The sequence below is a fragment of the Rissa tridactyla genome, chromosome 7 (assembly GCF_028500815.1).
Source record: "Rissa tridactyla isolate bRisTri1 chromosome 7, bRisTri1.patW.cur.20221130, whole genome shotgun sequence".
NCBI lineage: Eukaryota > Metazoa > Chordata > Aves > Charadriiformes > Laridae > Rissa > Rissa tridactyla.
In genome coordinates this window covers 16513285-16541082 of record NC_071472.1, presented here as the reverse complement: position 1 = coordinate 16541082, position 27798 = coordinate 16513285, and the positions used below count along the sequence as shown (strand labels likewise).

The 27798-nt window shown below is 41.1% G+C and overlaps 2 protein-coding genes across 5 annotated transcripts in view; both read left to right on the top strand.

The window, feature by feature from the left end:
• The window catches only part of MAP3K2 (mitogen-activated protein kinase kinase kinase 2), a 56070-nt gene extending 47676 nt beyond the window's left edge, over positions 1-8394 (top strand). For all 3 annotated transcript variants that reach the window (XM_054210020.1, XM_054210019.1, XM_054210018.1), the window contains one exon: positions 1302-8394. In XM_054210020.1, the coding sequence (XP_054065995.1) occupies positions 1302-1527 (226 nt within the window). In that variant the 3' untranslated portion in view covers positions 1528-8394. The remainder of the gene's footprint in view (positions 1-1301) is intronic.
• Positions 8395-8694: 300 nt separating this feature from the next.
• ERCC3 (ERCC excision repair 3, TFIIH core complex helicase subunit) overlaps positions 8695-27798 on the top strand; it is a 30559-nt gene continuing 11455 nt past the window's right edge. For both annotated transcript variants that reach the window (XR_008467824.1, XM_054210017.1), the window contains exons 1-13: positions 8695-8765; positions 8903-9108; positions 10210-10446; positions 11056-11105; positions 12398-12533; positions 12749-12913; positions 13977-14181; positions 15181-15495; positions 16680-16864; positions 20511-20713; positions 24202-24298; positions 24482-24599; positions 25766-25884. Coding sequence is in view for 1 of the 2 variants with exons in the window: in XM_054210017.1 (XP_054065992.1) it covers positions 8747-8765; positions 8903-9108; positions 10210-10446; positions 11056-11105; positions 12398-12533; positions 12749-12913; positions 13977-14181; positions 15181-15495; positions 16680-16864; positions 20511-20713; positions 24202-24298; positions 24482-24599; positions 25766-25884 (2055 nt within the window). In the remaining variant the exon portion in view is untranslated. The remainder of the gene's footprint in view (positions 8766-8902; positions 9109-10209; positions 10447-11055; positions 11106-12397; positions 12534-12748; positions 12914-13976; positions 14182-15180; positions 15496-16679; positions 16865-20510; positions 20714-24201; positions 24299-24481; positions 24600-25765; positions 25885-27798) is intronic.

The following is a 27798-nucleotide window of genomic DNA, read 5'->3' as shown; positions in this document are numbered from 1 at the left end:
ATTAAATATTTAAGGATCAAGAGGGAAAGGTAAATTTCAGAAATGAATGTTTGTGCTACATTGTGTAATATGACATAGTCTAACATAGCTCCAGCCCCACGGACAGTTGATTTTAATGATTGTACTCCTTGCACTGCAGGTGACCTGTGAACACACAGAATAATAGGTAGGCAACAGTAGATAAGCAAGAGCAGTAACACTGGTGTGTTTAAAAAGGAACCATGTTATATCCAACCAATGGCAATACTTTTAATGTCAGAGAAATTAATTTAACCTGCTTCAGGTGACTTAGTAATTATTCTGCTATACTTGAATAATAGAACAGTCTTACAGATTTCAGGCAGTTGACTTTTTCAACTTTGAAGTATTTGTAGCAAGGCTAATACATGATTTTTGATGGAGAAAATCCTGGTTAAAACTAAGAAAAAGTACTGAAGGTTGACTATCAGTCAGTAAATCCTTACCGTACAAAGAAATTACCTCTGTCTGACAGTAACCAAAAACTTCGTGCAATTGTCTTGAAAAACCTATTCGAGCTTATCCATTTTGCAATATCATTCACTTGGTATTGGAAGAGGCTGATCTTGCAGGACTTATAGAACAAAACTTTTCTGGCCATATGCGCGCACTTCTGCCTTCTGAAATCCTTTAAATGTAAACTTTGTATACAGAGATTGTTTAGGGTCTTAAAATTTTGTTTGGCAATCTAAGTGTAGTTTTAGGGTCCTTAACTAAAAGAGGAAGATACCACTGAAGTATGGTGTTACTATTCTCAGCTGCCATGTTACATCTGCACATTATTCACTGGTGATAACTTGTGCGTTTCTAATGAGCTAGCAATATACGCAGCGTACTCAGAGCATTCCCGGGGCTTCGCATTTCCATTAGGCCTTAATGAGCAAGAAAGGTGTCAAGTGCATCGAAATCCTGACAGCGTCTGAAGAACTGGGGCACAAGGATTTTGCAGCACTGGTGGCCTGTGTGAGCGCTGAGTCGCGGCACGGCCGTGACGCAGTTGGTATTGCCTGGGTAAATAACTAATTATCTCTTCACTGAGGTCATAGCTTTTGGCCCAGTCAAGCACTAAAGTGAAGATGCATGTAGTGATTTGTGTACCTTGGAGATAAAGCATAGAGCTGTACACGCAATTCTTTTAAACACGTTTTCCGCTGAAGTTGCTCTGTAGAGTTAGGCGGATGCTACTTTATGGTGGTATTTTAGTCACTTTCTGCTGTTTCTCTTTTTCCTAGAAGGGCATGACTCTGTTGTAACCTGCTGTTTCACTTCTGCCTCTGTTTCAGGAGCGTAGGTTGTACAGTGGTAGAAATGCTCACTGAGAAGCCCCCCTGGGCAGAGTTCGAAGCCATGGCTGCCATCTTTAAAATTGCCACTCAGCCAACCAACCCCCAGCTACCACCTCATGTCTCTGACCATGCTCGGGATTTCTTGAAACGGATTTTTATCGAGGCCAAGCTGCGACCGTTTGCAGATGAACTGCTAAGACACACGTTTGCACACTATCACTAACAGCCTGCCTCAACTCAGCTTGCGTCTACTGCATTTATTTTCTATTTGACTGCACTTTTATTTTTCTTTTTTACAAAAAAAGGAGAAAAAAGGACAAGAGAGAGAATATTCTCTTGAATCTTTGTTTCACTTAGATTGTAAACAATCTAAATTTTGTATCTATAATGAGAATCTTCTCTCCCCCGCTCCCACCAGGACTAGAACTTTTTGTTTCTATAATGTACTGATGTGGTTCATGTAGATAAAGCACTTTAGTACATATTTGTTCCTTATTTAAAGGGGAAAAAAAAAAAAAAGACAAATGCTTGGACAGTCAGGAACTGTGTGACTTTTTCTGACACCGCTGACGGACTCAGGGTGCAGGGAAAAATAGACATGCAGCTAAAGGACAAGAAGGTTACTTCTCCGTGATTCTTCTTTATATGGTAGGTACTTGCGGCAGAGAGTTCTAAGGTCTTACTATATTTTAGCATTTTAATCAGTTTCTGGGTTTTACAGTTTAAGCTGGAACACACAGTTCTGAGAGTTAATGATAAAGCTGGAAGAACTTGGAACTCTCTGTACAGCAGCGCGTCTAACCGGTACTTCTATGTGACCAAAAGAAAAAAAAAAACAAAACAAAAAAGAACTCAACACTGATGTACTAGTTAGAGGTTTTGGTGTAGAATTATTGTATTATCTAAATAGGAAAATAATTACAGGTAAACAGATTATGGACCCATACTCCTAGGAACTACTATACTGCAAGGGGAAGATTTCCATAATAGACAAAGGTCAGCTGATGGATGTAAATAGTTAGGAGAACGCCTCCTGCTGTATCTGCCAAAGAGAACCTCTGTTGCATAAGCTTGGAGGAAGACGGTTATCTTAGATAAGAAAAAATAGTGATGTTGAGAGTCAATTCTCCTCCACGATCCCATGAATGGCTGGAGGGGAAGGGGAGTGACTAATCCTTGTGCAGTATATGAGTTACTTGATTCAGAATGAGCTATAAGAAATGTTTTCAAAGCTGTCAAGAGGCGCTAGGATGGAATGTATGTCAACATCAAGTGCCTGAATAATATAAAATTCTTCCCATTATGCACCAAAAAAGTTGTTTTAGTAACACAGTTCCGTCATCTAGGATGTGTTGAAAATTCCTGAAATAAAGTTAAACATCTTTTAACACCAGGAATAAGTAACTGGGAAAGATAAGACTCCAGTTATATTTTTAATAAGGTAGCGGTGATGAATCCACGTGAACAAGGAGGCACAGCACAAAAGGTTGTATAGAATAGGCCAAAAGCGCAAAGGCAGCCAGACGTTAAATAACATGAGCGCGATTTCTCCAGCCTGGTAATCCAGATGATTGGTGTTTGTCAGATTTCCAACTGTCATAAAACGTACGTTAATCACTTTTTCCATTTCTGAAAGAGTATAATAAAAGAACAAAAGTAAAACTCTGCAATACTGCTTCTCAACTGAGAAGTCCAGGTACTGATCAGGTGTAGTGCATAACTGACTTTTCGCAACAGAAAAGTCAAACTTTCATATTTTTGTAGAAGAACGCAACATAAATAATTTAAAAGGGCATTTGGAAATAAACTATTGGACTACAGAACTGAAATAACGTATGCTGTTTTGGATGATTCATTGCTTGCTTTTGTTGTTTCGTAGAGGCGGAGCGGGCTGGTACTCTGAACCTTGTCCACTCCGACAAGGCTCTACCTGTTTGGCATCTTTAGAGGACTATCAGAATTATGAAGTGCATGGAGATAAAACAATAGGGTTACCCATTTCCGTGCCAGTACACTCGTGAGATGTCTGAATTTATTCTGCTAACTTCCAAATTTTGTACAAGAGCATCAGCAGGAGCATGGATCCATCCTGAGCACTTTACCTGTAGTGGAGTAAGAGTGATTTTTTTTTTTTTTTTTTTTTTTTTTTTTTTGAGGCTACCTCTCCTGAGACTGAGAGCGGTCGCTTCTTCGGTTTATGTGAGTGTTTTACCCAGCTTATAATTTTCTCAGTCAGGGTATGCAACTGTGCAAGATTTTCTGAGCGTGGGAAGAACTAAGCAGAGCAGGGAAAGTTTAGAAGGCTGAGAGGAAGGAGGAAGGTCAGCTTGTACTGACTTTCTTTTTTTTTTTTTTTTTTTCTTCTCTGTCACTATAAAAGCTATGAAAGCAGCCTTTTAGGAAGAATTGGTATTTGGTATGTACTCTGCTATAAAGGACCTTTGCTTTATAAGCAAAATTTAGTGACAGCAGGGATGGGGAGTTTAATGTAGAGCCTAATAGTTTATGTAGGTAATTTAAAGATCATATAATTGAAATGATTGATTTCAAACAGATTGAGAAGGTACCAAAACCAAGGTGAAAATGTATATAAAAATCAGTAGTGGACAGTGATACCTGAAAAGGTAAGGAAATTTTATATTACCAAAAAAGGACATTAAAGGGAAAACATAACCAGGTTTATCTGTAGCATTCCTAACATTTAAATATACTATTCTAAGAAGAAACTGCACTCTCTGAAGCTTGAAAATTTTCAGAATCTAGTTTTCTTATAATGTGTCCTTTTTGGGAGACAGTGCTGGCTCGTGTCTATCGTGTCTATTGCAATATCACTTCCTCATTGTGATTTTTAATTACTGAATAATCAGTTTTGCTGTTTTTGTGCCTTTTCTAAAAAATGGCATTCAGTCATGACAACAGTAAGCATTTTGGAGCCCAGAAAGAAAGAATTTGCGTTTTCCCTAATTTTCTTCACATATCAAAAAGCTGCCAATGTAAAGACCGCTTACACAAGGATGACATTTGCCAGTTAAGTGATTCTAGTAAAATTTTATTAATTTAACCAAGGTTAGGCTTGAGCTGTTTTTTTCACCCTATGCAGAATTTGTCTACTGACTTAAAACAACTTAAAGTAAATTTAGCTGATTATTAACGTAAATGTTTTGAGCTAGAAATAATTATAAAGCTAAATCAGACTTTCACCAAAAGTTTAGCGAGTATTTATCCCCTATTGGGGTAATGTAGTAAAAGAAGCTGCAGTAAATTAACGTAGTATGTCTGTATACGGTGTCCGTAAAACACTTGTCTTGACTTCTGGCGTGGTAATGAACAAACCCCAGGTAGAGAATTTGAGAGGGCGCATGGAATTGCATGTTTAAAACTCCATCGGAGGAGGGTTGCAGAGCCAAGATCCCTGCTCGCAGCTTCTCGTATCTTACTAACAAACATACCAGCATCTTAGAGTCGTGAATTAGTCTTAATTATTGAAGCCATTTACTAGAAAATGCCAAGGAAAACAATACTGTTGCAGGGTCGTTTTGCTTTTCTGTAAATGCCACCATGAAGCTGCGCTCTCAAAAAATCAGGATTGAGGTTCACAGTGAGCGTAGGTATGTTCAGAAGACTGCCTTACCTGCTAATGAAATGTATTATTCCGTCTGTTGCACATATTAAGTAACAAAAGTTAGGCTACTTCTGTAGTATGGTTTTAATGGTGTAACTAGCAGTCCTGTTAGAGCACGACTGAAAGTTTCAGTTGTGTTAGAGCAAGTTGTTTATTTTTAATTTGGGTGATAGAAATATCCACGCAAGGACTTAAAAAGGTATGGACCTAATAACTGCAAATTTAAATCTACATAGGCTTTTTTTCTTGACCCTTTAAATATAGTCTTAAAATTGTAACTTGCTTTGCAATTCGATTGGTAGCTAAACAGTCCTTTCAGTATAACAAAAGGAAAAGTTGGGGTTTTTTTAGATAGTGCCTTTTAATCTGTATGCCTTAATTTTGTTCGTATTTGAACACCGTATTGAAATATGTCATACAATTCCACGTCACCAGAGCAGTCTTAGAGTCTGGGTTTTTTCAGAGTGCCCAAACCAGAATTCACTTAACTGCATTGAAAAGTGTACTTTAGTTATAATCTGTGGCAGACATTTAAATTCAGAATTTTAAAAAGTGATTTTTGGAGCACTTCCCGAGGGCTTCCTGTGCTAATACAGGTTTTGCATTTGCATTTTGGAGATTGTACACAGATGCACATACCAGAAAAAGGACTTTTCTGCGCTCAGAGGAATAGCGTTGGAGTGGCGATGTGGCTTCCTGGCTCTGGGTACTGGCCTCTGGCTTTACTGCGGAGGCCGCAGCAGAGTTCTTAAAGGACTTGAAATTAGAGTTTGGTACACTTGTAAGCATGGTACTGTATTAAAAATTGTTTACTTCCAGTACACAGGAATCTGAGGGAAATGAATAGATTTCCCAGTGAAGCATCGTGCCCATTAAATTCTTTCCTGTGCCTTCTGGATAATCCTAACCCTGCCGTTGTCCTGACTGAAAGCCTGCCAGCACCCGTGGGTACAGCGCAGAACAGCAAGCCATTCCTTCCCGCAGCAACGTCTAACTGCAGCTTCAGAGACTTGAGCAAATTGGTCAGACCTGTAGTTATTTATAACCAGTTTCTTACATTTTTTAATCTTGAAAGTCTTTGTCACGCTTATAGAAAAGCATAATTTGTGTGCTTGAATGTAAGTCCCTATGGTGTTTCTGGAAAAGCAAAAGTACTACCGCCAGTATCGTTTCTTCTCGCTGGTAACTTGCTGTCTGGTGTTAATGGCAAGTCTGCAGTGTAAAATCACACACAATTACCAAAGCTTTTCTATGCCCGTATACATATAGCCAAAAGTGATGTTTCATGGATTAGCACTGTTACTTATAGAAACACATATATCCATCAGTAAGCTGTTGCTGACTGAGTAAAGCAGGTACTAGTAAAAAGTGATAGGCACTGCCCGTATTTCAGAGATTTGGGTGTTTATAGTTGCTGTTTTGGTGTGCAAAATTCATGCCAGCATTAAAATGAAGAGTTTGCTTTTTAAAACTCTTTTTAACTTAATCTTATTGTTGTCATTCTAAAATTAATGTGTAAGCTTGGTGACTAAACCCTGGTGGCTCTTCTAGCCAGGTTTGAGCTTTGGGACATTTTTAAGGAACGCCGTTGAAGACAAGTAGATTTGTGACCCGATCTGCTCTGTGCGCCATGGTAGGAACATTTCGAAGCTGCTGGGAAGCAGCCCGCGTGACATGACAGCCAGATGTCACCCGCAGTTACAGGGGTGTCAGCGCTGCCTTCAGGAGGAGCCGCAAAGGCACACCAAAGGGGGAGGCAGGATTGCTACCCACCTGCGGCTTCTGAGTCAAAACCCTCGATCAGAAACAAAGGAGCTCCTTTCTCTTTTCATTTCCCCCCGGCTTGGCCTGCACGGTTTATTTTTTTCTTTCAAAGTGAAATACTGCGTAGGTGGTGGCCACCGACAGCTCACGAATAAGGTGCGAGTTCACGTACAGCTTTCTGGGGGGGCCACGTCGCTTGAACTCAGGAGGCTGCAGGTCCCTGCCGGCCGGAGCAACCCCTGGGTTTTCCCCAAGCGATTATATACAGGGACATATTGGAGAGGTAGATGGGATGGGGGAAATGAAATTCCTCACGTTTCAAAGCAGCGGTGCTAGCAGTCGCGCTTTGGCTCCGTCTTAGTTTTCATAAACTTACTTTAAAAGGGAGAGGAACTGGATCAAAACACAATAAAAATTGTATCTCATGGTTCAGCCCTTACGTTGGGTCCACGGCTGAGGGCTGGAGGTCAGTCAGGGTCTTCTGTCGAGTGAGGAGGAAAAGGATACACAAACTCCAGAGTGGATATTCATGGGAAATAAATATTTCAGAGGTTTTTCATGTCTTTTACCCCAAAACTAGACGATCCTTTTCCCCAGCGGTTATACAAGGTGGATTTAAAAACAAGGATTGCATCTTCTTTTCCGAAGAGGCGTTATCGTTATAGATGGTCGGTTCCCTTGTGTTTGTTTCTCGTTAATCGCAGTAAGAAAAGGTGGTGGCATCCTAAAATTGGAACGGTCGATGAAAGCATCGTGTCTGTCGTCTCAGACCTCGCAGGAGTCGTGTGATGGAATATCACTGTAAATAACGTGGAGGAGACTTAGATGAGTCAGAACGTAGGCTTTTAGTTTTCATGAAGCTATGAATAAAAATTTGTAAATTTTTCTCTTGATCCTAATGTACATTTTTATGTAGCCATTAAATTCTCTATTTAATCTATCAGTTTCTCACTGTAAATGTTTTTACTCTCAGTTGAATGCTGGGCACAGTTTGTAATGTATGTACACAAAGGTGTTTTTTTCTATCAACGTTGACTTTTTTGCACATTTTTGGAAATATTTAATTTGTACACTGATTTACTACTCTGACCAATTGTCGATGGGTGTATGAGAATCACGTGTGTGTGCAATGTACTACTGTCTGGATGTATGGGGGTTTTTATTATTACTTTTGAGATGTTGCTACCAGTAACTGCACTGCTGTTGCTGCTTTACATGGAATATCTTCTGTATTTAAAAAAAAAAAAAAAAAAAAAAAAAAAAAAAGGCGATAAAAACAATTAAAAAATTAGCCTATGGTTATCTTGGTTGAGGAACTCGGGAGTTGAGCGTTGCTTACTAGTTCCCTTGGTCTAACAACCTTCCAAACTTAAAAACAAACAAACAAAAATCCCTTGTAATTCTGTGTATGCATTGAATGTGTGTGTGTATCTATATCTATCTATCTATCTCCCAGTAATCTTATTCCACGGTTTCATTTCTACATTTTTATGAACTTGTTTTTTAAGGGTACTATGTTTAGTTAGAATAATTAAATATATAAAAGCTTTGAGAGATGATTTACTAGATAAATATATTTTCAGCTGGCTGATGTTCAAAATATTTTTTTAATTTTTTGTTTTTAACCATTCGAAATGTATTTGTATTTCCAAAATCAGACACGAATTGTACTTAGAAATATATTAAAACACTCTGTAGGGACAACAGTGTCATTTCTCTTTTAAGAATTTTGTGCTTCAGAACAATGCGGGATGTCAGTCTTGTGCCCCGATTTCCAATGGGCTTTTTTTTATTTAAAACGTGCTTTGCGGAAGCCTCTATTTTTAATTCTTATTTTTTAAAAACCCCCGTTCTCTGCCGTTCCCTTTCTCTTTGCCCGCTGTCACCGAGGCCCTGCTTTCCCCTGCCCGCCCGCGCCTCCCTCCGCGGCGGCGGCAGCCCCGGCAACAGAAAATCGATGGGTTGCACGTTCCCCGCCCGCTTCCCGCCTCCTCCCCTCCCGCGCGGCGGAAGTGACGCGCCGGCCGGGCGCCGGCCTGCGGCGGGCACGGCGGCCATGGGCAGGAAGGAGCGGGGTGAGCGGCGGCGGCTCGGGGTGGGCGGGGGGAGCCCGGCGGCGGGGAGCGGGACCGGGGGAGAGACGGGGAGGGGGGGTCTGTCCGCCCCGGGGTGCCGCGGGGCCACCTCCTCACGGCTGCGGCTTTGCTCCCAGAGAAGAAGAAGTCCAAGAAGCGCCATCACGATGAGGACGAGGAGGATGAAGATGAAGTGCCCGGCAAGGAGTCTCAGGAGGCCGTGCCCTCGGCGGCGGGGAAGCAGGTGGAGGACAGCGGCACCAAAGTGGACGAGTACGGGGCCAAGGACTACCGGCATCAGATGCCCCTGAAGGCCGACCACTCCTCGCGGCCCCTCTGGGTGGTACGTGGGGCGGGGGGGGCCACACGCCGCCCGTCGGCCGCGGGTGTAGAATCGTAGAGTGGTTCGGGTTGGAAGGGACCTTAAAGATCATCTTGCTTCGCTACCTCTGCCATGGACAGGGACACCTCCCACTAGACCAGGTTGTCATGGAGTATCGGGGGTCAGGAGGGGGCCCACACGCCTCCCGTGGGGCTGGCGGCTCCCGTCAGCCGCGGTTGGCGTGGAGTAAAGGGTGCTGTGGGCCCGGGTGGGCGACCTGGCTGGCGTGAGCGGGTCCCTCGCGGGCGGCGTTTGTAAAGGGAAGCTGGTGGGGAAGCGGTTGTGGGTTCCCTGCAGCCTCCAGGCGGGTCCCCTCTCTGTCCCTTGGTGTGCCAGTGACCGGACCGGGCAGTGGAGCAGCTTAAACCAGATGTTTCCGTAAGGGAGGTAAAATGGCTTGTGGAAGCGATTGCGTTGGCTCATGGCACGAGTGGGATCTGTCATGTCAGCGACACAGCAGTGGGGTTTGTGTGTTGGAATGGAACAGCCTTAGGACGGGCTGGTCTCATCTTCTGTAACTGGTGCCATTTCTCTCTGCCCTGAAAATGGCCTCAGTAAACCTCTCCAAGACACGGTGGGAAGCACAGGCACACAGAGAAGAGGGGGTTGTTACTGACTGTTGCTGAGTGCTGTGACACATAAGTGCTATCTTTCCTCCTCCGATCGTTGGGTCAAATGAGTGAGGAGTTTTTTGTTTCAGGGGAATAGGGCTGGAAGCTTGCTTCTGCTCAAGCAATTTGCTTAGCATTTAAAAAGAAAAAATACCCCAACATGTCAGTCTGGAAATGCTTAATCAGTCTGGGGGTGGTTTATTCTTAGTGCCATAGAAGGGATGCACACAAATCAATGTCTGGACCCTTTCAGAAGACAAAAGTTGTATGTTCCTGTGTCTCCGTTATTCTTTTTCTTGTTTTTAGGGAAAATGCTTTTTTTGAAACCCTGTGATGCATTACTACCTACATAGTCGACTGTCTCTATATCATAACTCCTGCTTTATAGGGAACTCCCAATTCTGTTCAGCTAACGCTGTTGTGCCTTCAGCATTTCTTTTTATTTCCGTAGGCTCCTGATGGCCATATTTTTCTGGAAGCCTTTTCTCCAGTTTACAAATACGCACAGGATTTTTTGGTTGCTATCGCTGAGCCTGTGTGCAGACCAACCCACATTCACGAGTACAAGCTGACTGCTTACTCCCTGTACGCTGCCGTTAGTGTTGGCTTACAAACGAGTGACATCACAGAGTATTTACAAAAACTGAGCAAGACTGGTGTCCCAGATGGAATAATTCAGTTTATCAAGGTAGGACTATTTTATTGGCATTGGAAATATATCTACTGCTACTAGTGAAATATTTCCTGCTGCCCCTGCTTAATTGATTTATTTTTAATAATTCATTGATTTTACCATCAGATTCTATTCTATCACTGTGTCAAGAGACTGTATGTGTTTTTTGCACACATACTATTTTCACAATATATCCTGAGTGGAGTTTATACCTTTTAAAAAAAATATGTATACCCATATGCACAGCTTCATCCAGTAATGTGGCGAAAGTTTCCTCTGATTTGCTCTGGAAGAAGACTATGAATGTGGGAAGCTATCTGGAATAGCCAGGCACTCTCAAACATAGCCTGTCTAATCCTGCAAGTATGTTCTTGCAGTCTTGGAAGCAGGTTGGAATTGGGTATAAAAACTTGACTATCTGTGACTGGTCTCCGGCATGAGATGATGGGTGCATCTTTTGCAAATATCTTTTCTGGTGCGTTCTATAAGCATAACAACATTGCAGGTAAGCGTTTTATGGTGCCGTGCTTCCCCAGAAAGACCTAAACTGCATTGCAGCATTTGGTCCCACACGTAGAATCGCTCTTTTGCGTATTCCTAACGACTGCTCTTGTTTGTTTGCAGCTGTGTACCGTCAGCTATGGGAAGGTGAAGCTGGTACTGAAACATAACAGGTAAGTGGCTTCTTCCTTAACCTGGGTGGCAGAGGAAGTCCTCCGTATGCGCAGCTCTGCATAAACGCGTGGTCTGGGTAGCTGTTGAGTGTTGCAGCTCCCGGCTGAGTGTAGCATCTGTTGATACAAGGTCGCTTTTTCAATTGTTCAAAGTGTTTAATACATCAGTCAGTCAATTCTGTGAGGCTGTCCTGAGCTCCTGGTGGTTAGGATTGGACTTGCAACGTATCCTTGAGGTTTTCAGGTAATTGTTTTGTTCATTTCTTCCTAATTTATGTGAGCCTGGTTAGACAAGCTTTTCTACAGTCTTACGTATTTTGACTTTTAATCCATTACTCAGGAAGGATAAGGAAATCCATTGGCAAGAGGTGTATGCCTGTTGCTGGGTTAAATCTGATTTACCTTAGACCTAGAAGATGATGTTGGAAGGGGCCCCGAGAGGTCAGCTAGTTTAGAGCTGACCAATTTTATCTCAACCTGTGATTCTGCGATAGGGAGAGGGAAAGGAAGAAGGTGGCAGAAACCTGAAGCCTAGGCCTGTACCTTGCCTGTGTTTTCTCTTTCTGCTTTTATTTCATTTGCAAAGTTCTCTGTTGTCCGACAGCCCTGGGACTACAGTGCTGTGCTTGTGCTGCTGCTTTTTTGAACCTGCTGCTCTGGGTAGAACTAACGCTAGTATTACTAGCAGGTTTTTGTCCTCTTCCTAGGTGTTTCTGAGAAAAAGATTTCTTCCATACCACTTAAGACTTTTGTCTTTCTTGGCTCGTATTTTAACTGTGATCTCCAACCAGCATCGTTATTGATGAATCTCCAGGGAGAGAAACAATTTCAGGATGTGCTAATTTAAATTTTTAGATGGTTTGTGTTTTGGAGGTTTTGGATTTGGGGCTTTTTTGGTCCTGTGGGCAGGACTCTAAAACACCACATCCAGTGTTTTCACAGACTCGCCTCAATTCAGTCTCAAAAAAAATGGACTTGTGTCACATGTCACAAATAAGATGTGTACGTGAGAGCTCTCTATAGTCAGTTCTGCCAGAGTTTTCCTGCTTGTGTTGTATTAGAGAACATTTGAGTAAGATGGATAACTGCAAAGTACATGATGCTTTGGTATAAGGCATCTTTTAAAGATTTTGATTGACATAATTTATTTATTTTTAAATTACCACCCCCAAGACTGGATACTCGAGAGTGCATTCAGGATGGTTATATATTAAAGCATCTATGCCACTTTTCCTTTAAGTTTTTCAGTTGATTAGTTCATAAAAATGTTTCTCTTTGTTCTTTAATTTTAGGTATTTTGTGGAAAGTACCCATCCTGATGTCATTCAGCAGCTTCTGCAAGACCATGTAATTAAAGACTGTCGCCTGAGAAATGCTGAGGGTGAAGAAACAGAGCTCATTACGGAGACGTTCACAAGTAAATCCGTGGTATGTTTGGCATGTCTTAAAATTGTTGAATTAACAGTAGATATACTGTTGAGTAGTTTGGAGTGGTTGTTGTTTGATTATTGTATCAGCAGTTGCGTTTGGTTCTGTCAGCAATGATCTGTGCCTCCTTAATGAGCCCAAATCGGCAGGGCACAGACGGACAGAGTGTGTCTCCAATGAAACTATTGGTGAAAATTCCTGTCCATCTATTTCAGATCTCCAAATCTAGTGAAGGTGGCTTTGGTCCATCAACGTCACAGGGAACAGATGCTCAGAATAAGCCAGACGTCCCAGCTGACTTATTTGAGTTTTATGAACAGATGGACAAAGATGAGGAGGAGGAGGAGGAAACGCAGACAGTGTCTTTTGAAGTCAAGCAGGTATGAGTATTGTCTCTGCATTTGTAGCTTTGGGGAATGTGCCCGGGTCTTGCAAATACACATGCGAACTTAAAGTACTGTGGCTCTTTGTTTGATAGGGGAGATCGCTGGAAGTCATTAACATTTCTTTCCTCTTGCCTTCCAAAATCTTAGGATCTTCCTCTTCGCTACAGAGGGCGGCAGACTGGGTATTGTTCCTTCCTTGCCTGCAAGGCATAGTGCTCACAGGCCAGAGAAGGGCTCCAGAGTAAGGGAGGTTCCTGTCATGTGCAGCTTAGTGTTGCTTTGGGCAAGACAAATGAGAATTCAGTGGAGGGCAAATCTGCTGCTGGATTCAGAGCTTTTTTTTAACTTTTCGACGTGTGGGCGGTTCTGTTTTTGTTTTGTGATTCATGTTTGCAGAAGGAACTCTTGGTGGTTCTGATTTCATAGCTTGAGAAGGGCAGCTGGAGGTTGGAGCACAGTCCTGGCTTGACCTTCAGAGAGCTTCTGTAAAATTTCTCAATTTGTTTTTGGACTCGGTGAGTCTAGTGATGTCTTACTGGGGAAAACGGATTTTTTTTAAAAAAAAGATAACTTGGTAGCTATTTTGTTTATCTAAAAAACCCCCAACCCAACAACCTCTTGGTGATTGAATCGGCCTGTCATTGTGGTGGAATAACTGCGTTACCAGGGTATGAAGATTTTCCAGATAACAGATGTGTAATACACAGAACCTTTTGTGTCTGTTATTGAGCTCTTTGTTGCAGGACTTCAGGGTGTAGTTTAGTCACTGCCGGATAAACAGCACATCTGAGAGTAATGCGTCATGTTCTTCCATCTGTCTAAATAGCCCTCTCTAATATCGACTGTTATTTAAAATGTTTGAGGGGGGCAGGGGTGGTCATGAATAAAGTTTTTGGAATAAACTTTAACTCTTGCAGACTTCGTGAGCATAAAGGATAAATGTAACTTCACATAGTGCTATATAATCTGGTTGTTTAGTGGGGAAAAAAAAAAAAAAAGAAGAAAGAGTTGATTCAGATGTGGAGAATTTACCATTGTAGCTGTGTTTCCTCTCCAGGAGATGATTGAAGAACTTCAGAAACGTTGTATCCATTTGGAGTACCCCTTGCTGGCAGAATATGATTTCAGAAATGATTCAGTGAATCCCGATATTAACATAGATCTGAAACCTACAGCTGTCCTCAGGCCCTATCAAGAGAAAAGCCTAAGGAAGATGTTTGGAAATGGACGAGCCAGATCTGGTGTTATTGTCTTGCCGTGTGGTAAGTTTCTGGGTTGGTATTTTGGGGGTTTGTTCTTTATTTGTCTCTAATAAGGTGACTTCCAAATATTAGATTTCAAACAGTAGTAGGGACTGTTCCGGGTACCAGTTTGCGGAGTCCTCTTGGTTTTTAACGAGCGGGTGGTGAGGCTGTGGTGAGGGAGAGGCCTTTGATAGAGCTGTTGGTATCCTTGGAGTGATTGAAGAACTGATCTGTGGTTGCGGTAGCTTCAGATTCCTGCTCATGCTTTCCCTGTTCCCTCCAGGTCAGCTCTGCTGGTCTTCCAGTGAAATGTAAAGCTGTTTGCATTGGAATCATTTGTTCCTTGGTTGGGAATAGGGAGACTGGGGTGAATTGGGAATACAAATATGGCATAAGGGGGCGCAAGGAAGAAAAGTGTTTGTGTGTACGAGTTCTGGGCAGGGGAGCTTGAGAAAAAGTCAGGAATGTGGAGATTGGGACGACCTATGGGAAGCAATGGAAAAGGGAGAGAACAGGAGACTGCATGCCAGTGCCCTTGGCATTTGGGGTGCAGGGGGCACACGGGAGATATGGCAAGGGCCTGAGAGAGTGTGTCAGGGATGGCTGGAGGAAGTGTGAAGGAGGAATGGAAGGATTTAAGGATTTGCTATGTTGGGGGAATGACCATGACTTCCCTCTAGAGGAAGCTTTCTGTAGCCACCTGGAATTTAACATGCTTTTGAAATTAAGAAAGTGTTAAAATGATTGCTTCTAATTGGCAAAGCCATTGTTTACAATGTTTATCCTGAGAAAATACAGTTATGTGTCCAGCGGACAATCCAGCTGGTTATTTAGAAGTGAATACTCCCATTTCTTTGAGACTGTTACAGTAAAGAAACAATGAAGAATTTGCTCTTACATGATTTCATATCCTCTCACAGTTTTCCTCTTTTCCTTTGCTCTTTATTTTTTTTTCCCTCCTCCTGCTCAGTGATCTCTGAGAGATGAGTTATGAATATCACTGTTCTGCCCCTGCAGGTGCTGGCAAGTCTCTTGTTGGCGTAACAGCCGCGTGTACTGTCCGCAAGCGGTGTCTGGTCCTTGGTAATTCTGCAGTGTCGGTAGAGCAGTGGAAAGCCCAGTTCAAGATGTGGTCCACCATTGACGACAGTCAGATATGTCGGTTCACTTCCGATGCCAAAGACAAGCCCATTGGCTGTTCCATTGCGATCAGCACGTATTCCATGTTGGGACACACGACAAAAAGATCCTGGGAAGCAGAGAGAGTAATGGAGTGGCTTAAAAGTCAAGAGTGGGGCCTTATGATACTCGATGAAGTACATACTATCCCTGGTAAGGAAGCTGTGTGCAAACCTTTCACGTTATTTACACTGTTAATGTTACTCTGCTCTTTTAGTGGTGGTTTTTTGCTGGTTTTCTCATGATTAATATAGTGAGCAAATCCATGGCTTAGGATTTTGAGACAAGTAAACTGCCTTGTCCTACCTTCTTTTTTTTTCTTTTTTTTTTCCCCCTAATACTACAGAGTTTAGCTAACCATTAGTTTTCTGAAGCCCTTCAAATTAGACACTGTGTTTTCTGTAATGGTAGCGTGAAATACAAGTCCTTGTCCTTCTGTGTAGGTTGATAAAGTGCTCTTAAGCACTGAATTACATTTGTATAATTTTGGAGAAGAATTCATCTGCCTTCTTTTGAGATGTAGTGGCACCGTAGGCTAGCTTTTAATATCTATTTCTACTCAATAAAATATGAGTAACCATAGTGATTACTGTCCAGAAATAGCTGTTGTATTTGAAATTACTGTGTAATTGAGATCTATTCTTTTGGAAAGCAATAATGTAGTATTAAGGTGTCTGTGGAATAATCCTGGCTAAAAATACCACTCAGGGTTCACCCTCTACCTGTTCTCATGACTTCATTTGAATATAATTTGGTTTCTACAGAAATGATGGATTTCAGAAATAGACCTTGATGATTAACTGCCGTTTTATCAAAGTGGCATATTGCTGCTACTGTTCTTTCACTTTTGTTCTTTCTTGGTTTCATAAAAATTAAGGTATAGAATCTCCTCTCTGTCTTCAGAGTCTGCAATTACCGGATCTCTAGCAATACTAAGGATGAGTAGTTCTGCCATATGCTAGAAGTCTTGAACGTGGCAGAGTCAGCCAAGAATCCTTGTGTCATAGTTCTTTCTATGAAATACTGTATCACCTAAACCAAGCCGTGTAACCTCTGAGTATATTGATTTTATCTCGGCAAATGGGAAATAATGCAGATGCCAGAAGGTTTACTGGGATTTTCAGAGTACACTGAAGATGTAAACTAAAGCTGCGATCAGTGTGAAGTTTTGCTGTAACACAGCTTTGTTAGAAGTGTATGTGAAACGGGGTAAAATTTCCCAACGCTGGTGCCTGCTCTGTGTTCAGGAGTTGATGAAAGTCGTTTTTTAAGTTGCAGTATGTGTCTTCTAAATCCATTCAGGAAAGTAAACAGAAAATTTGTCTTGCATTTCTTAGCAAAAATGTTCAGACGTGTGCTCACCATTGTGCAAGCTCATTGTAAACTGGGGCTGACTGCTACCCTGGTCAGAGAAGATGATAAAATTGTTGACCTGAACTTCCTGATCGGACCAAAACTCTATGAAGCCAACTGGATGGAGCTGCAGAACAGTGGCTACATTGCTAAAGTCCAGTGTGCCGAGGTGATGCTCTGCTTTTTGGTACTACTAGTGTTTCTTTAGTATGCTTATAACTTGTTTGTTGGGTGGTTTTTTTAAGAAAGATGTATACAATTGTAAGTATTTAACTGGTAAAATCGGGTGCTGTTACGACTTTTCATTCACTTCGTAGCTTGGGCAAGGCTGTCACTGGTCGGTATGAACAAGTGGCAAATCCAGTAACCACGTGTTCTTCAGCCACATGTTCTTCAGAGTGACTTCAGCACTCTTTCTCTTGGCGGGGATTGTGGTGCCTGATGGCCTGTCCCCAGATCAGCATTCGGAGAAGTGAACAGTGGTTGCAGTATCGTAGACCTAGTTCGATGCAGCTGACATTTGTGTTGTCTGACATGACTTCGTACCTGAAGCTCAGTTCTCTGTGGTAGCACAGCATGGTGTTACAATGAGCATAACATCAGGTGGCATGCTGGAAGCTGCTTTTTGGAGACTTCAGCTGGTAGACAGACTGTAGTTTGAGGAAAATCCTTGTAACTCTTAAAACAAAGAATGATAGTAGAAAGTTTAAAAAAAAAAATAAGAAAATACCCACTTAATTCAAGCCTGAAAGCATGAGGGTGAAAACTGAAAACACAGGGGTGGATCTTACTATTTTTTTCCAATATAAGGGTGTGACCTCTGTTCTTCCAACATATGATGAGAGAAAAACAGGTACCAGAGAAGTGGAAGCCTTTCACACAGGCACATTTGAATGTTAAAGTAAACTTTCCGGTCAGACTAAAGGTCTAATTTAATATATTGTGTCTGGTAATTGACAAGAAAGATACTTAGGGAAGAGTATAAAAACAAGGCAAACATATCTGTTACTTCTCCTGATACTTCTCCAAGCCATCCATCTTTTATGACCTATACTTGGTTCCTCTGTAACCATCACTGCGTTTCTTCTTCATTAACTTGTCTGGACTGCCATTGAATGGAAGTGAAGTTTTAGCAGCTACAACTTGCTATGGTGGAGTTTCATAACTTACCTGTCTCTTGGGGTTTTTTCTGGGGGTTTTTCACTTTCTTTCTTGGTTTGTTTGTTTTTTTTCTTTTCATTTGGGAGAAGTTTTTTTTGTTGTGGGGGTTGTTTGTTTTTTTCAAACCTGTCTTGCTTGTTTCATGGGATTCTTCCTAGTTCTGGTACTGGAATAAAAGATGCAGATGCAGGTCAGCTGTTCTCCTTTTGAAATTTGTGCAAACTGGAGGCTGTAGAAGGAAGAAACCCTACAACTATTTTTAAGTAATAGAATGCAAGTGAAGAGCATCTAGAAAATAACTAGGTTGAAGGGAGAGTAACCGGTCTGCAAATTTAAATTTGACTGTTTAGGCACTTTGGTTGATTCTGCCTTGGGAGCATAATTCTTCTCAGTCTCTGAACTGCCCTTTAGACATTGAAAAGTGAAGCACGGGCTACCTTTGTCCTGAATCATGTGAAAATTCTGCAAGTTTATATTCTTTAGGCTTAGGCCAATGTTTTGACATAACATTGGATAGGACTAACAAAAGCAAAGAATCAAAAAAAGCAATGTTGGTGGCTGATAAATAACAAGTCTACTACGTGCACGACTGCGTTGCATATTTGTTTGGATTTTCTTGATATGTTGTTGAGCAGTAGCATCTTTAATCAACTTGGCGTATTCCCCGAAGCCACGAAAGATGTCTGGTTTGCTCTTTAAGTGCAGTTCTTCCCAGGTGGCAAGAGAGGGCAGTCTGGTAAGGCAGGTCATTGTCATTGCAGGTACTGCTCTTTCACTGCTCTAAAAGAGAACAAGCAGCACAGTTAAAAAAGTGAAAAGTTTAAAAAAGGAGAACAAGCCTGTCCTTCAATTATATTTTCAGAGTTTTGTGATTTACAAATAATCCCTTTCCCAGCTGCCATACTAAGCTTTTTGGCTTGGAGTGTGCATCTTGCAAAATGTGGAAATGGAAAGCTCATTGGGGTGAGAGGTAGATCTCATCCATTTCCAAATCCAGAAGAGAGTGCAAATACAAATCAAAATATATTCAGTTTGCTATGTAGTCAGAGGCACTGAGCAATAGATAAAGTATTTTACTACAATCAAATGTTCAGTATTCATATTTCGTTCTCACTTTGAAATATTTTCTTCTGATTTAAGAATTTTAAATCCTTCATATAGACAGTATACAATAACAATGGAGCTTATTCAATGCATAAATTTATTGTTAATGTAGTCAAGGGACGAAAAAAGCCTCATCTAGGATTTAACTCACTGGAAAAAAATGTTTTGAAACAAAAACCTGTTCTTAACAGTCCAGGTTGTTTAAATAAACTCCTGTAAATTGTCGCATAACTTCCTTAGCTGAATGATGGTTATGAAAGAGGCTTTTCTTTGCAGTATTCTGTTAATTTGCACTGTGCAATGGATATGGGGGAATAATGCATGTACAGCAGAATGAATATCTTCTAAATTATATGCACTATAGATAGTGTCATTATATGCTATAGATAGTATCATTGCACTGGCATAAACTTTTAAACTTCATAATTTCTTCTATTTTCATGCTACAGTAGAAAAAATAGAAAGCCTAAACTTGTGCAATACTATGATATGGATTTATATAATAAAATAGTTGCTTAGGGAAACCTATTGAAAACTTCTAATCAATCCTAGTGTTTTGAAAGTTGTAGACTCAATAGCTGTTTAAAATAAAGAATCATAGAATCATTTGGGTTGGAAGAGTCCTTTAAAGGTCATCTAGTCCAACGTCCCCTGCAATGAGCAGGAACATCTTCAACTAGACCAGGTTGCTCAGAGCCCTTTCCAACCTGACCTTGAGCGTTTCTGCAGACGGGGCATCTACCACCTCTCTGGGATAACTTGTGCCAGTGTTGTAAAAAATTTCTTCCTTACCTCTAGTCTAAATCTTCTCTCTTTTAGTTTAAAACCATTAGCCCTTGTCCTATTCCTACACTCCCTCATAGAGTCCCTCCCCAGCTTTCCTGTAGGCCCCCTTTAGGTACTGGAAGGGGCTATAAGGTCTTCCTGGAGCCTTCTCTTCTCCAGGCTGAACAACCCCAACTCTCTCAGCCTGTCCTCATAGCAGAGGTGCTCCAGCCCTCTCATCATTTTTGTGGCCTCTTCTGCACACATTCCAACAGGTCCATGTCTTTCCTGTGCTGAGGGCTCCAGAAAGATCACTCCTTTGTGGGTATATGAAAAAAAACATTGGTGAATTTGTTCTGTAATGAAAACTAAATGTGTCTCTTAGCTTTCAGGATATGGATGAAAATTAATTTTTATGAAAAAAGCTTTGACTGCTGTTACAGGGAGATTATACAGACAGTTCATTCCCTTAATCATTGCTCTGTAAAAAGTAGTAGCATTCAGTAAAATTATTAAGTATGAAACATAAAGGAAATATCTTCCAGTCTTGTTCCAGTGCCACTGCCAACACATTTTGGAAGGCCAGAATATTAATGAGGTTAAACAGAGTTTGGCAGTGCTGGAAACCAACTGGTAGCTTTCATTTTGGTACAGAAATTACTGTGTTAAAATCTATACAGAAAGTCATAATGCATTATGATCCCCCCAGTACCTTTTCAATTCCCAGTGGAATAAAAAAAATAAATAACGGAGGATTACTTTGTGTGTATGTTTTGTAATTCTAGGTTTGGTGCCCAATGTCACCTGAATTTTATAGAGAATATGTAGCTATCAAAACAAAGAAACGGATACTGCTGTACACCATGAACCCAAATAAATTCAGAGCTTGCCAGTTCCTCATCAAGTTTCATGAGCGACGAAATGATAAAATCATCGTATTTGCTGACAACGTATTTGCACTGAAGGAGTATGCAGTCAGGCTTGGGAAGTAAGTGTTCACAACCAACGATGGCACTGTTGTTTTCCTCCTTCCTGGAAAATTGCCTCGTAATCTCACAGCTTTCAGTGGTCTTTAGATATTTCTTGTAATACTTTGATTTAACTACAGTCCTCCTACGTGAAAAGGAACTCAGGAGGGTATTTTATTGTCACTGCAACATTATTTCAGTGTGGAACTGTTTGAAAAGAATCTCTGTTCAGCATTTGCCTCAGAGGAGTTTTCATCCAAGATTTCTGTGAAAGACTGTTAGTATTTCTCCATCCATTTCTCCATTCACTATTATTGAAAGCCAGTGGAGAAATGAAGGGCTTTTAAAAATATCACTAGAACTATTTCTTTAACAGATCATAGCTTCCCCTGTCTCTGTGATGAAGGTTTTCAAACATACACTCTCTGCACCTTTGAAGATCTTTTGGACCTCGGGGCATTCCTCTGCAGGTTCTCAAAAGGTCTTAACCTTGTCTAAAAAACTTAAGACAAACTTTTTTGGGATTTGTGCTGTACCACTGCACTGCCTAGAATTATTGTAAGCATTTAATAAACAAAAGGATATTCCTCCCATGAGCTCCTCAGCTACCTTAAATGACTCTAACATGAGTGCAGTTATGGAAAGTTATGCAAATGGAGTTTAATGTGGGGTTAGCGTCAGTGTGTTTGTAGGGTTTGGAGGGATGATCAGGGAGAGTGTTTGCCAGGATAAGGCATAGAACAGTTTTCGGGGAAAATAACCATAGAAGCTGGCCTCATCCCGTGTAACATAATAACGTAATAGCCCACATAACGCCTTGCTTGCTGGAAGCTGTGGGGCATTTTAGCTACGTATGATTTCATGTCTAGGAACTTCAGCAGTACTTCTTAGCAAAACTGCTTTCCAAAATTCGTGGTCAGTTTTGACTGTAGTTTAACAGCCATGTTGTACTGGCTTGCTCTGACATCAAATAGTAAGCAGAGCTAATGGGGCTGGATGAATTCCAACGCCCGTGGTCTCTCTCATCATTATTTTAATCTGTCTGGACAGAGATTAGCTGTAATGATGCCTCTGGAATGTCTCTAGCAGTGTTCAGTGCACCACAGAAAAAGCCTTTAGCAAAGATGATGCTGGGAGGGGGTGTTTGCTAAGTAGTGCGGCAGTTGTTAAGTGGGGCAGATGCTCCAGAAGCAGGGCAGGGAAACCAGTTAAAGAAATATTAGGTGCTTGCTATTCGTGTTCTTGAGTGAATTCTCCATTCCTTACATCACGTGTGGAGTGCCAGGTTATATGGCTGTCAGTGTTAAAAAGAAAGGAGGCTTGCAGTGCTGGATAAAGGTGAGGGAGTCTTTGTTTTAACCAGAGAATTTTCTATCATAGGCTGCTAGGAGCATGCTGAAACAAGGGGAGCTGTTGGTTTGGAGGGGGCAGGAATTATATGTGTACGGAGGAGAGAGCAGCGCAGCGGGTACAGTGGTTGTAGCCGAGGCTCTCTGCCTGGCCCGGGCTGGCCAGTCCCCACCGCGCGGCTCATGGCCTGGTTCAAGCATGTGGGGTGGTTGGGCTCCTGGACGGAGGACGCTCCCAGATGGAGGGAGAGATGGCCATCGCCTGGCTGGCTCTGCCGGCTCCTCCCTTACCTACCCCCCTTTCCCTTGGGACTGTCAGGGAAAGACCATGCACGTGACAGGAATTAGTTTGACTAGTAATTTTGGGGGCTGCAGAATTCAAATTTGCTTTGCCAGCTTTTACTCTGTCATGAGTCTGTCATCCAGTGTTGTATAGCTCATGTGCTGTTTTTTACTGGTGTTATTAATATGTTTAAATCAGTGTTTCTGAAAGATTGTGCCTCTATGGTTTTGACAGTTATGTCAGTTAATGGGAGGGGGATCTATCTTTGCAAATCCCTCAAATGTCTTTTTGCAGTGAGGAAAAGGGGTCATTTTAGAAAAAAAAAAAAATCAGTCTAGCATTGAATATTGTAGGTTCAGGAAGGTACTCAGATATGTGTTAATGAATCATTGTCAAGTAGGATCTGGGTGGGGGTGGGGATTGAAATGGAGGATTGATAGCCAGGAGTTCTAGGTTATTTTGTTCTTAATAAAAAATGTGTTCGAACCCCTTCTTGGTGGCTTTAAGAAACAGAAGGTTCACAAATGCTTTAGTTTCAGTTTAAATCTTCCATTTAAGTTTTGTTGGGGATTAAAGTTGTCACAATTTAAATATTAAATGAAATTTCAAATAAGGTTTAAAACCATTACTGAATGACACTAATTGAATAATAACAGTATTGTTTCAGAGTTGACGCATTTGCCACTCATTTTTAGCTGTGCTTTTCTAAAAATCTGATTAAGTACACAAAGTAGAAGAATTAGATTACAGGTGACTAGAATTGTTTGGTAAAAGAAAAATAGTTTGTAGTAAAGAAAGCAAGAGGAGCCAACGCACAGGAATTAGTTGATAAGAATAAAAAAACCTTAGCACTGTGTGCTGCATGCTTATGTTCAGCTACCACCCACCTATTTGCAACATTAAAAGTTAAATGAAACATTTGAGGTTGGTTCCTTGTGTTAGAAATAATGTATGGAAGTGTGAACAAAATAGAAATTGTAGAACTTAATTCCTGTTACTTGAAGGCGCTTGTTAACAAGCGTTTGGAAAAGTAGTGCAACAGATGAAAAAGCAGTGTCTATGCACTCCTGCAGACCTCTTGTTTTTCATGTGGGCTTTGCCACTTCTGGCTTTTTTTTTTTTTTTTTAAGCTCTGCTTAGGCAGGAGGAAAACAGCCAGACTCTAGAGAGAATCTTGGAAATTCATAGTAGCCCAAGTTACTCAGGAAGTCTGTGGGTGACCAAGAGTTTGTGTGAGCCTTCTGGACTGAGATCTTGAATATTCCAGGTGATTCACCATCAAACATTAGAAACCTTAGGTGAAATGCCACTGTGAGCTGCTCGTGGCCATGGAACCTTTGGGACCTTGTTCTCATTTCAGCAGGTCCAGAAGGTCTTAGGAGGGGCAAGAGGTTAACTTCAAAGGCAAATTTTCCCAGAACAACATCCAACAGCCAGCTTGTGACACTCAGCATATCATGGATAGAGAAGCCTGGATTTTCGAGGAAGCAAAGGTTGCAGCTGTCAATGTGCTAACTCAGTAGATTTGAGGGAAAAAACCCTCTTATTTTAACAGCTGCCTTCAGTCTTTCATGTAGGCTCAGCAAATGCACTCAGTCTGTTGCTCTACAGCTTCATTGGTGCGTGTAATTGCAAAACATTTCTAACTGTCAGAATTTATTTCTGGCAGACTGGGTTGCTGCAGAGGGTTCCACAGCCAACTGGGTGGCTGCCATAAAGAGCCAAACAAGCTAAAAGTAAAGTGTAAGATGTACCAAAATCTGTTTTGGTTTTTATATCAATTCAGATGCTCCCTGCTGTGCTATCTTAGTTCCTGATAAGAAATGATAGAGGAATCTTGAATTGATTTAATTTGCATGTGTTCTGTTCTTTTCAGACCCTATATATATGGTCCTACCGCACAAGGAGAAAGAATGCAAATTCTACAAAACTTCAAGCACAACCCAAAAATCAACACTATTTTCATTTCCAAGGTAAGCGAGGACATTCAGTGTGTCATCGTACCCATCTTCAGAATGAACTTAAGAGTGAGTTATACGTGCATGTTGTGTGTTTGACACCTTTGTATCGCAGCTCACAAAGTGTACTTTGTATGAAGCCTTTGTTTATGACACGTGGAAATAAGATGCTGCTCAGAGGCTGCTTCTCTGTTCCAGGTAGGTGACACATCCTTCGATCTGCCGGAAGCCAATGTTCTGATTCAGATCTCGTCCCATGGTGGGTCTCGAAGACAGGAGGCTCAAAGACTGGGACGAGTGCTGAGAGCCAAAAAAGGTAAATGAGGTGGTTGTTGGGCTCTGGGCCCTGGATCATTGCATCGCAGAACTGCAGAGAAACTGGATGTTCATGATACTTCTTTATATTGTTCTTGGATTTATGTTTCAGTCAAAAAGAATATATGCCTATATAGCAGTGAATGAAAATGAAGCGTTTTCTGGGTCACTAAAGCTTTGTGTTGGGAAAACTTCCAAAGGACAAAAAAAGCTGAAGGAAAATTAACTTTTTGTTCTTTCAGGCTTTCACTTTTTAATTCCTTGATAATCTCCTTAACATGAAATAATTTTTAAAAAATCATAGTATTAACTCTAAAAAGCAAGTCTCTAGAAAGCACGTTTTTGATACTGCAGATTACTTTATTTTAAAAATGGGATTTGGTTTCCAACTAGTCGCGACTCTACAACACATAACGAAGGAGCTCTTTGTTTAGAAAAATGATTCTTAAAATACTTCCTGCTTGCATTTAAGATCTGCATACACTTATTTTATGTGCAGTTTGTGCTTGTTACAGCTGGGGCTTTGTTTGAAAATGCGTACAAATCACATGTTAGTGAATTAACAAAGTCTCAGTGAAACCTTGGGTTTTAAAAGAGAACCCAATGCTGTTGGGTAATAGATATTTAGGACTGTAAGTTTAAAAAAAAAAATTATACGCAGCCTGGTATATCCTGGCCTTCAAATAGACCTATGAATTCTTAGGTAAATATCTTTGTTTCACCTTTTTTAGTGCAAAAGCACAGCGAACTCTGGTTTCCATTGATAAAACTTTTCTTTTGTGTTTTTCTACTGAACTTTTTGGATGTGTGTTGCAATCCTGGCTCTCGACTTTTTACTTCTGCTTTACATAATAGACTTGAAAATAATTTTATCTTTCACCTTGCTGAGCATAATAAAGAAGCAGGTTCCTCTCAGAGCACTAATGTAATTGTGGTAGTCTACATTTCCTTTTCCGTTTTTAACTTTTCACCCATTCTCAAGTTATTAAGGATGAGAATAGGAATTTGTCAATCAGTTAATGTCAGGTCTGGGTGCAGCTAAAGCTTGCAGATTTTTTATGTGGAGAAACAACTTATTTAAACACCTGTTTTCAGTATCCAGATCTTTTTTGTTCTTGGTTTCAGTGTTCCAAATGGAACTAATCACTCGGTGTGTTTGTCTCCTAGGCATGGTTGCAGAGGAATACAATGCCTTTTTTTATTCTCTTGTATCCCAAGACACTCAGGAAATGGCATATTCAACAAAACGACAACGGTTTCTTGTAGATCAAGGTTATAGCTTCAAGGTAACTTGTCCCTTGACATTTATTATATTTGTGGCCTAAGAATATTACTTTCATATTCTTTCATGTCAAATACTTGAAAATTCCGGCTGTGGAATGTATTAATGAAGGTTTTGCTTGCAAGCAAGAACTGTTCCAGTATTGTTTTATCATCTCTATTACTGTGAGGGTAGATAGAAGTAACTTAGTACAGCTTCTAGGAAGGTAAGTATTCTAACTTCAAACCAAGAACCCACTGGGGAGTGAAGCAGAACATTACTTGCATGGTTGGTTTATGTTCATGCTCTTCAGTTGTCCATCCGTACAGTCCTCCTATTATACGTTATTGTACTGGTTGTGCATAAAGCCTTGTTGATAGGTGTTCATGTCGGAGTGGCCAGCAACAATTCAGAAAACTTCCGGAACATCACAAGTCTCAAATAGTTTCCAAAGAACTCCTGTCTCAGGCCAGTGTTTCCCTATGGAGCAAAAATCTTTTTGCTTGTGGCTAAAGACAACATAAAACGGGCAGGATTCATCTGTCCTATATTCGTACATCTGACTCTGGGAATCATAGTTAGGTGTCTGGAATGTCTAGCAACCCATTCCAAAACAAATACCTTTCAGGGATCTTTGTCCGCGCACTAATCTTGTGCACCGTTTCCACAGTGCTGTCTAAAGCCTGCAGTGGTACAGAAAATCAGTCAGGATGCAGACGTGTTGATGTGGTGGCTCTGTGGTAGCAGAAACTCTTCTGGCTAACGGAGCTCTTCAGACTGCTTACTTAGCTTCTGCCAACAGTTTGACCTTCCTCTTGTAATTTTCTTAGCATGGAATTAAGTATGTTACCAAAATCACTGGGTTGAATGTTAATTGATTCAGAAATGACAGAATTTACTACAGGAAAAAGACTTACTGCAGAGTAGATATCTTCCTACTTACAACTAAAACATAGTCCTCAAAATAGAGAACATTTTCAGTGTTGACAATGTACCAGAACCATGGCTTGTAAGTCAGAAGTTTCTCCTGAAGCCCCTTTTGTAAAGGGCTGAATGCTGTCTCATTTCTCCAGACATCCTTGAAAATTGATCACCCCTTGTGCTTCAGTTTATTGTGTATCTCTAGATGTTGTCTTCTTCCAAACATAAAGTCTCATTTCACCAAAGCTCCTCTCTTATATAGATTTCACAGTGTATCTCATTTATTTTTCTTTTAATCCATGGGCTCCCCCGTCGATTGGGTTGTTAAAGGCAACAGAGTGTCGTGATATCTCTTGCTTTAGGTAAATTATTCCGTTACAGAACTGGAGTTTACTGCTCTGATTAGAAGCCTTCCCAATAAGACACATTGCTGAGAAGAATAAAAGATAAGGCTCCCATGTCTGCCTTTAGGGAACAAGCTCAAGCTTACGGTGTTGATAGAATCACGCAAGGATTGCTGGAGGTGCAGGGGCAAGCACTGGAGCTATTTGAGAGCTTTTCCTCAAGAGGCATACGTGCACCACAGGACATCGCGATGGGTGAAACCTCTCTGAGCTGCAGCCATGCTCAAGTAAATAACTGCTCTGTCATCACCATTAAAGAGAGCTTTAAGGGGGTCCTTACACCAAAACAGACGTGTCACAGTATTAATAGGTAAAAACCGTGTTTTGCTTTGTAGTGAATGTATTTTGACAAAATTGCAGATCAGTACTAAGCTGCAGCTAATTACTAATTACTAATATGCAGCAAATGCATCTATGTGGCTATAGCCAAGAAGATTAGATAAATCCCTTTACTTATATTTGAACGCCTTGGATTTTAGAACTAAGAAAGAGGTTAAAATAGAGGGACTTTATTTTGCAAGGAAGACCTTCTGGGAGCTTTGGTGTAATATAAGAAAAAACGCAGTGCAAGTGGCAGCCGAGTATCTGGAGCTCACCAGTGCTGGAATGTTCTT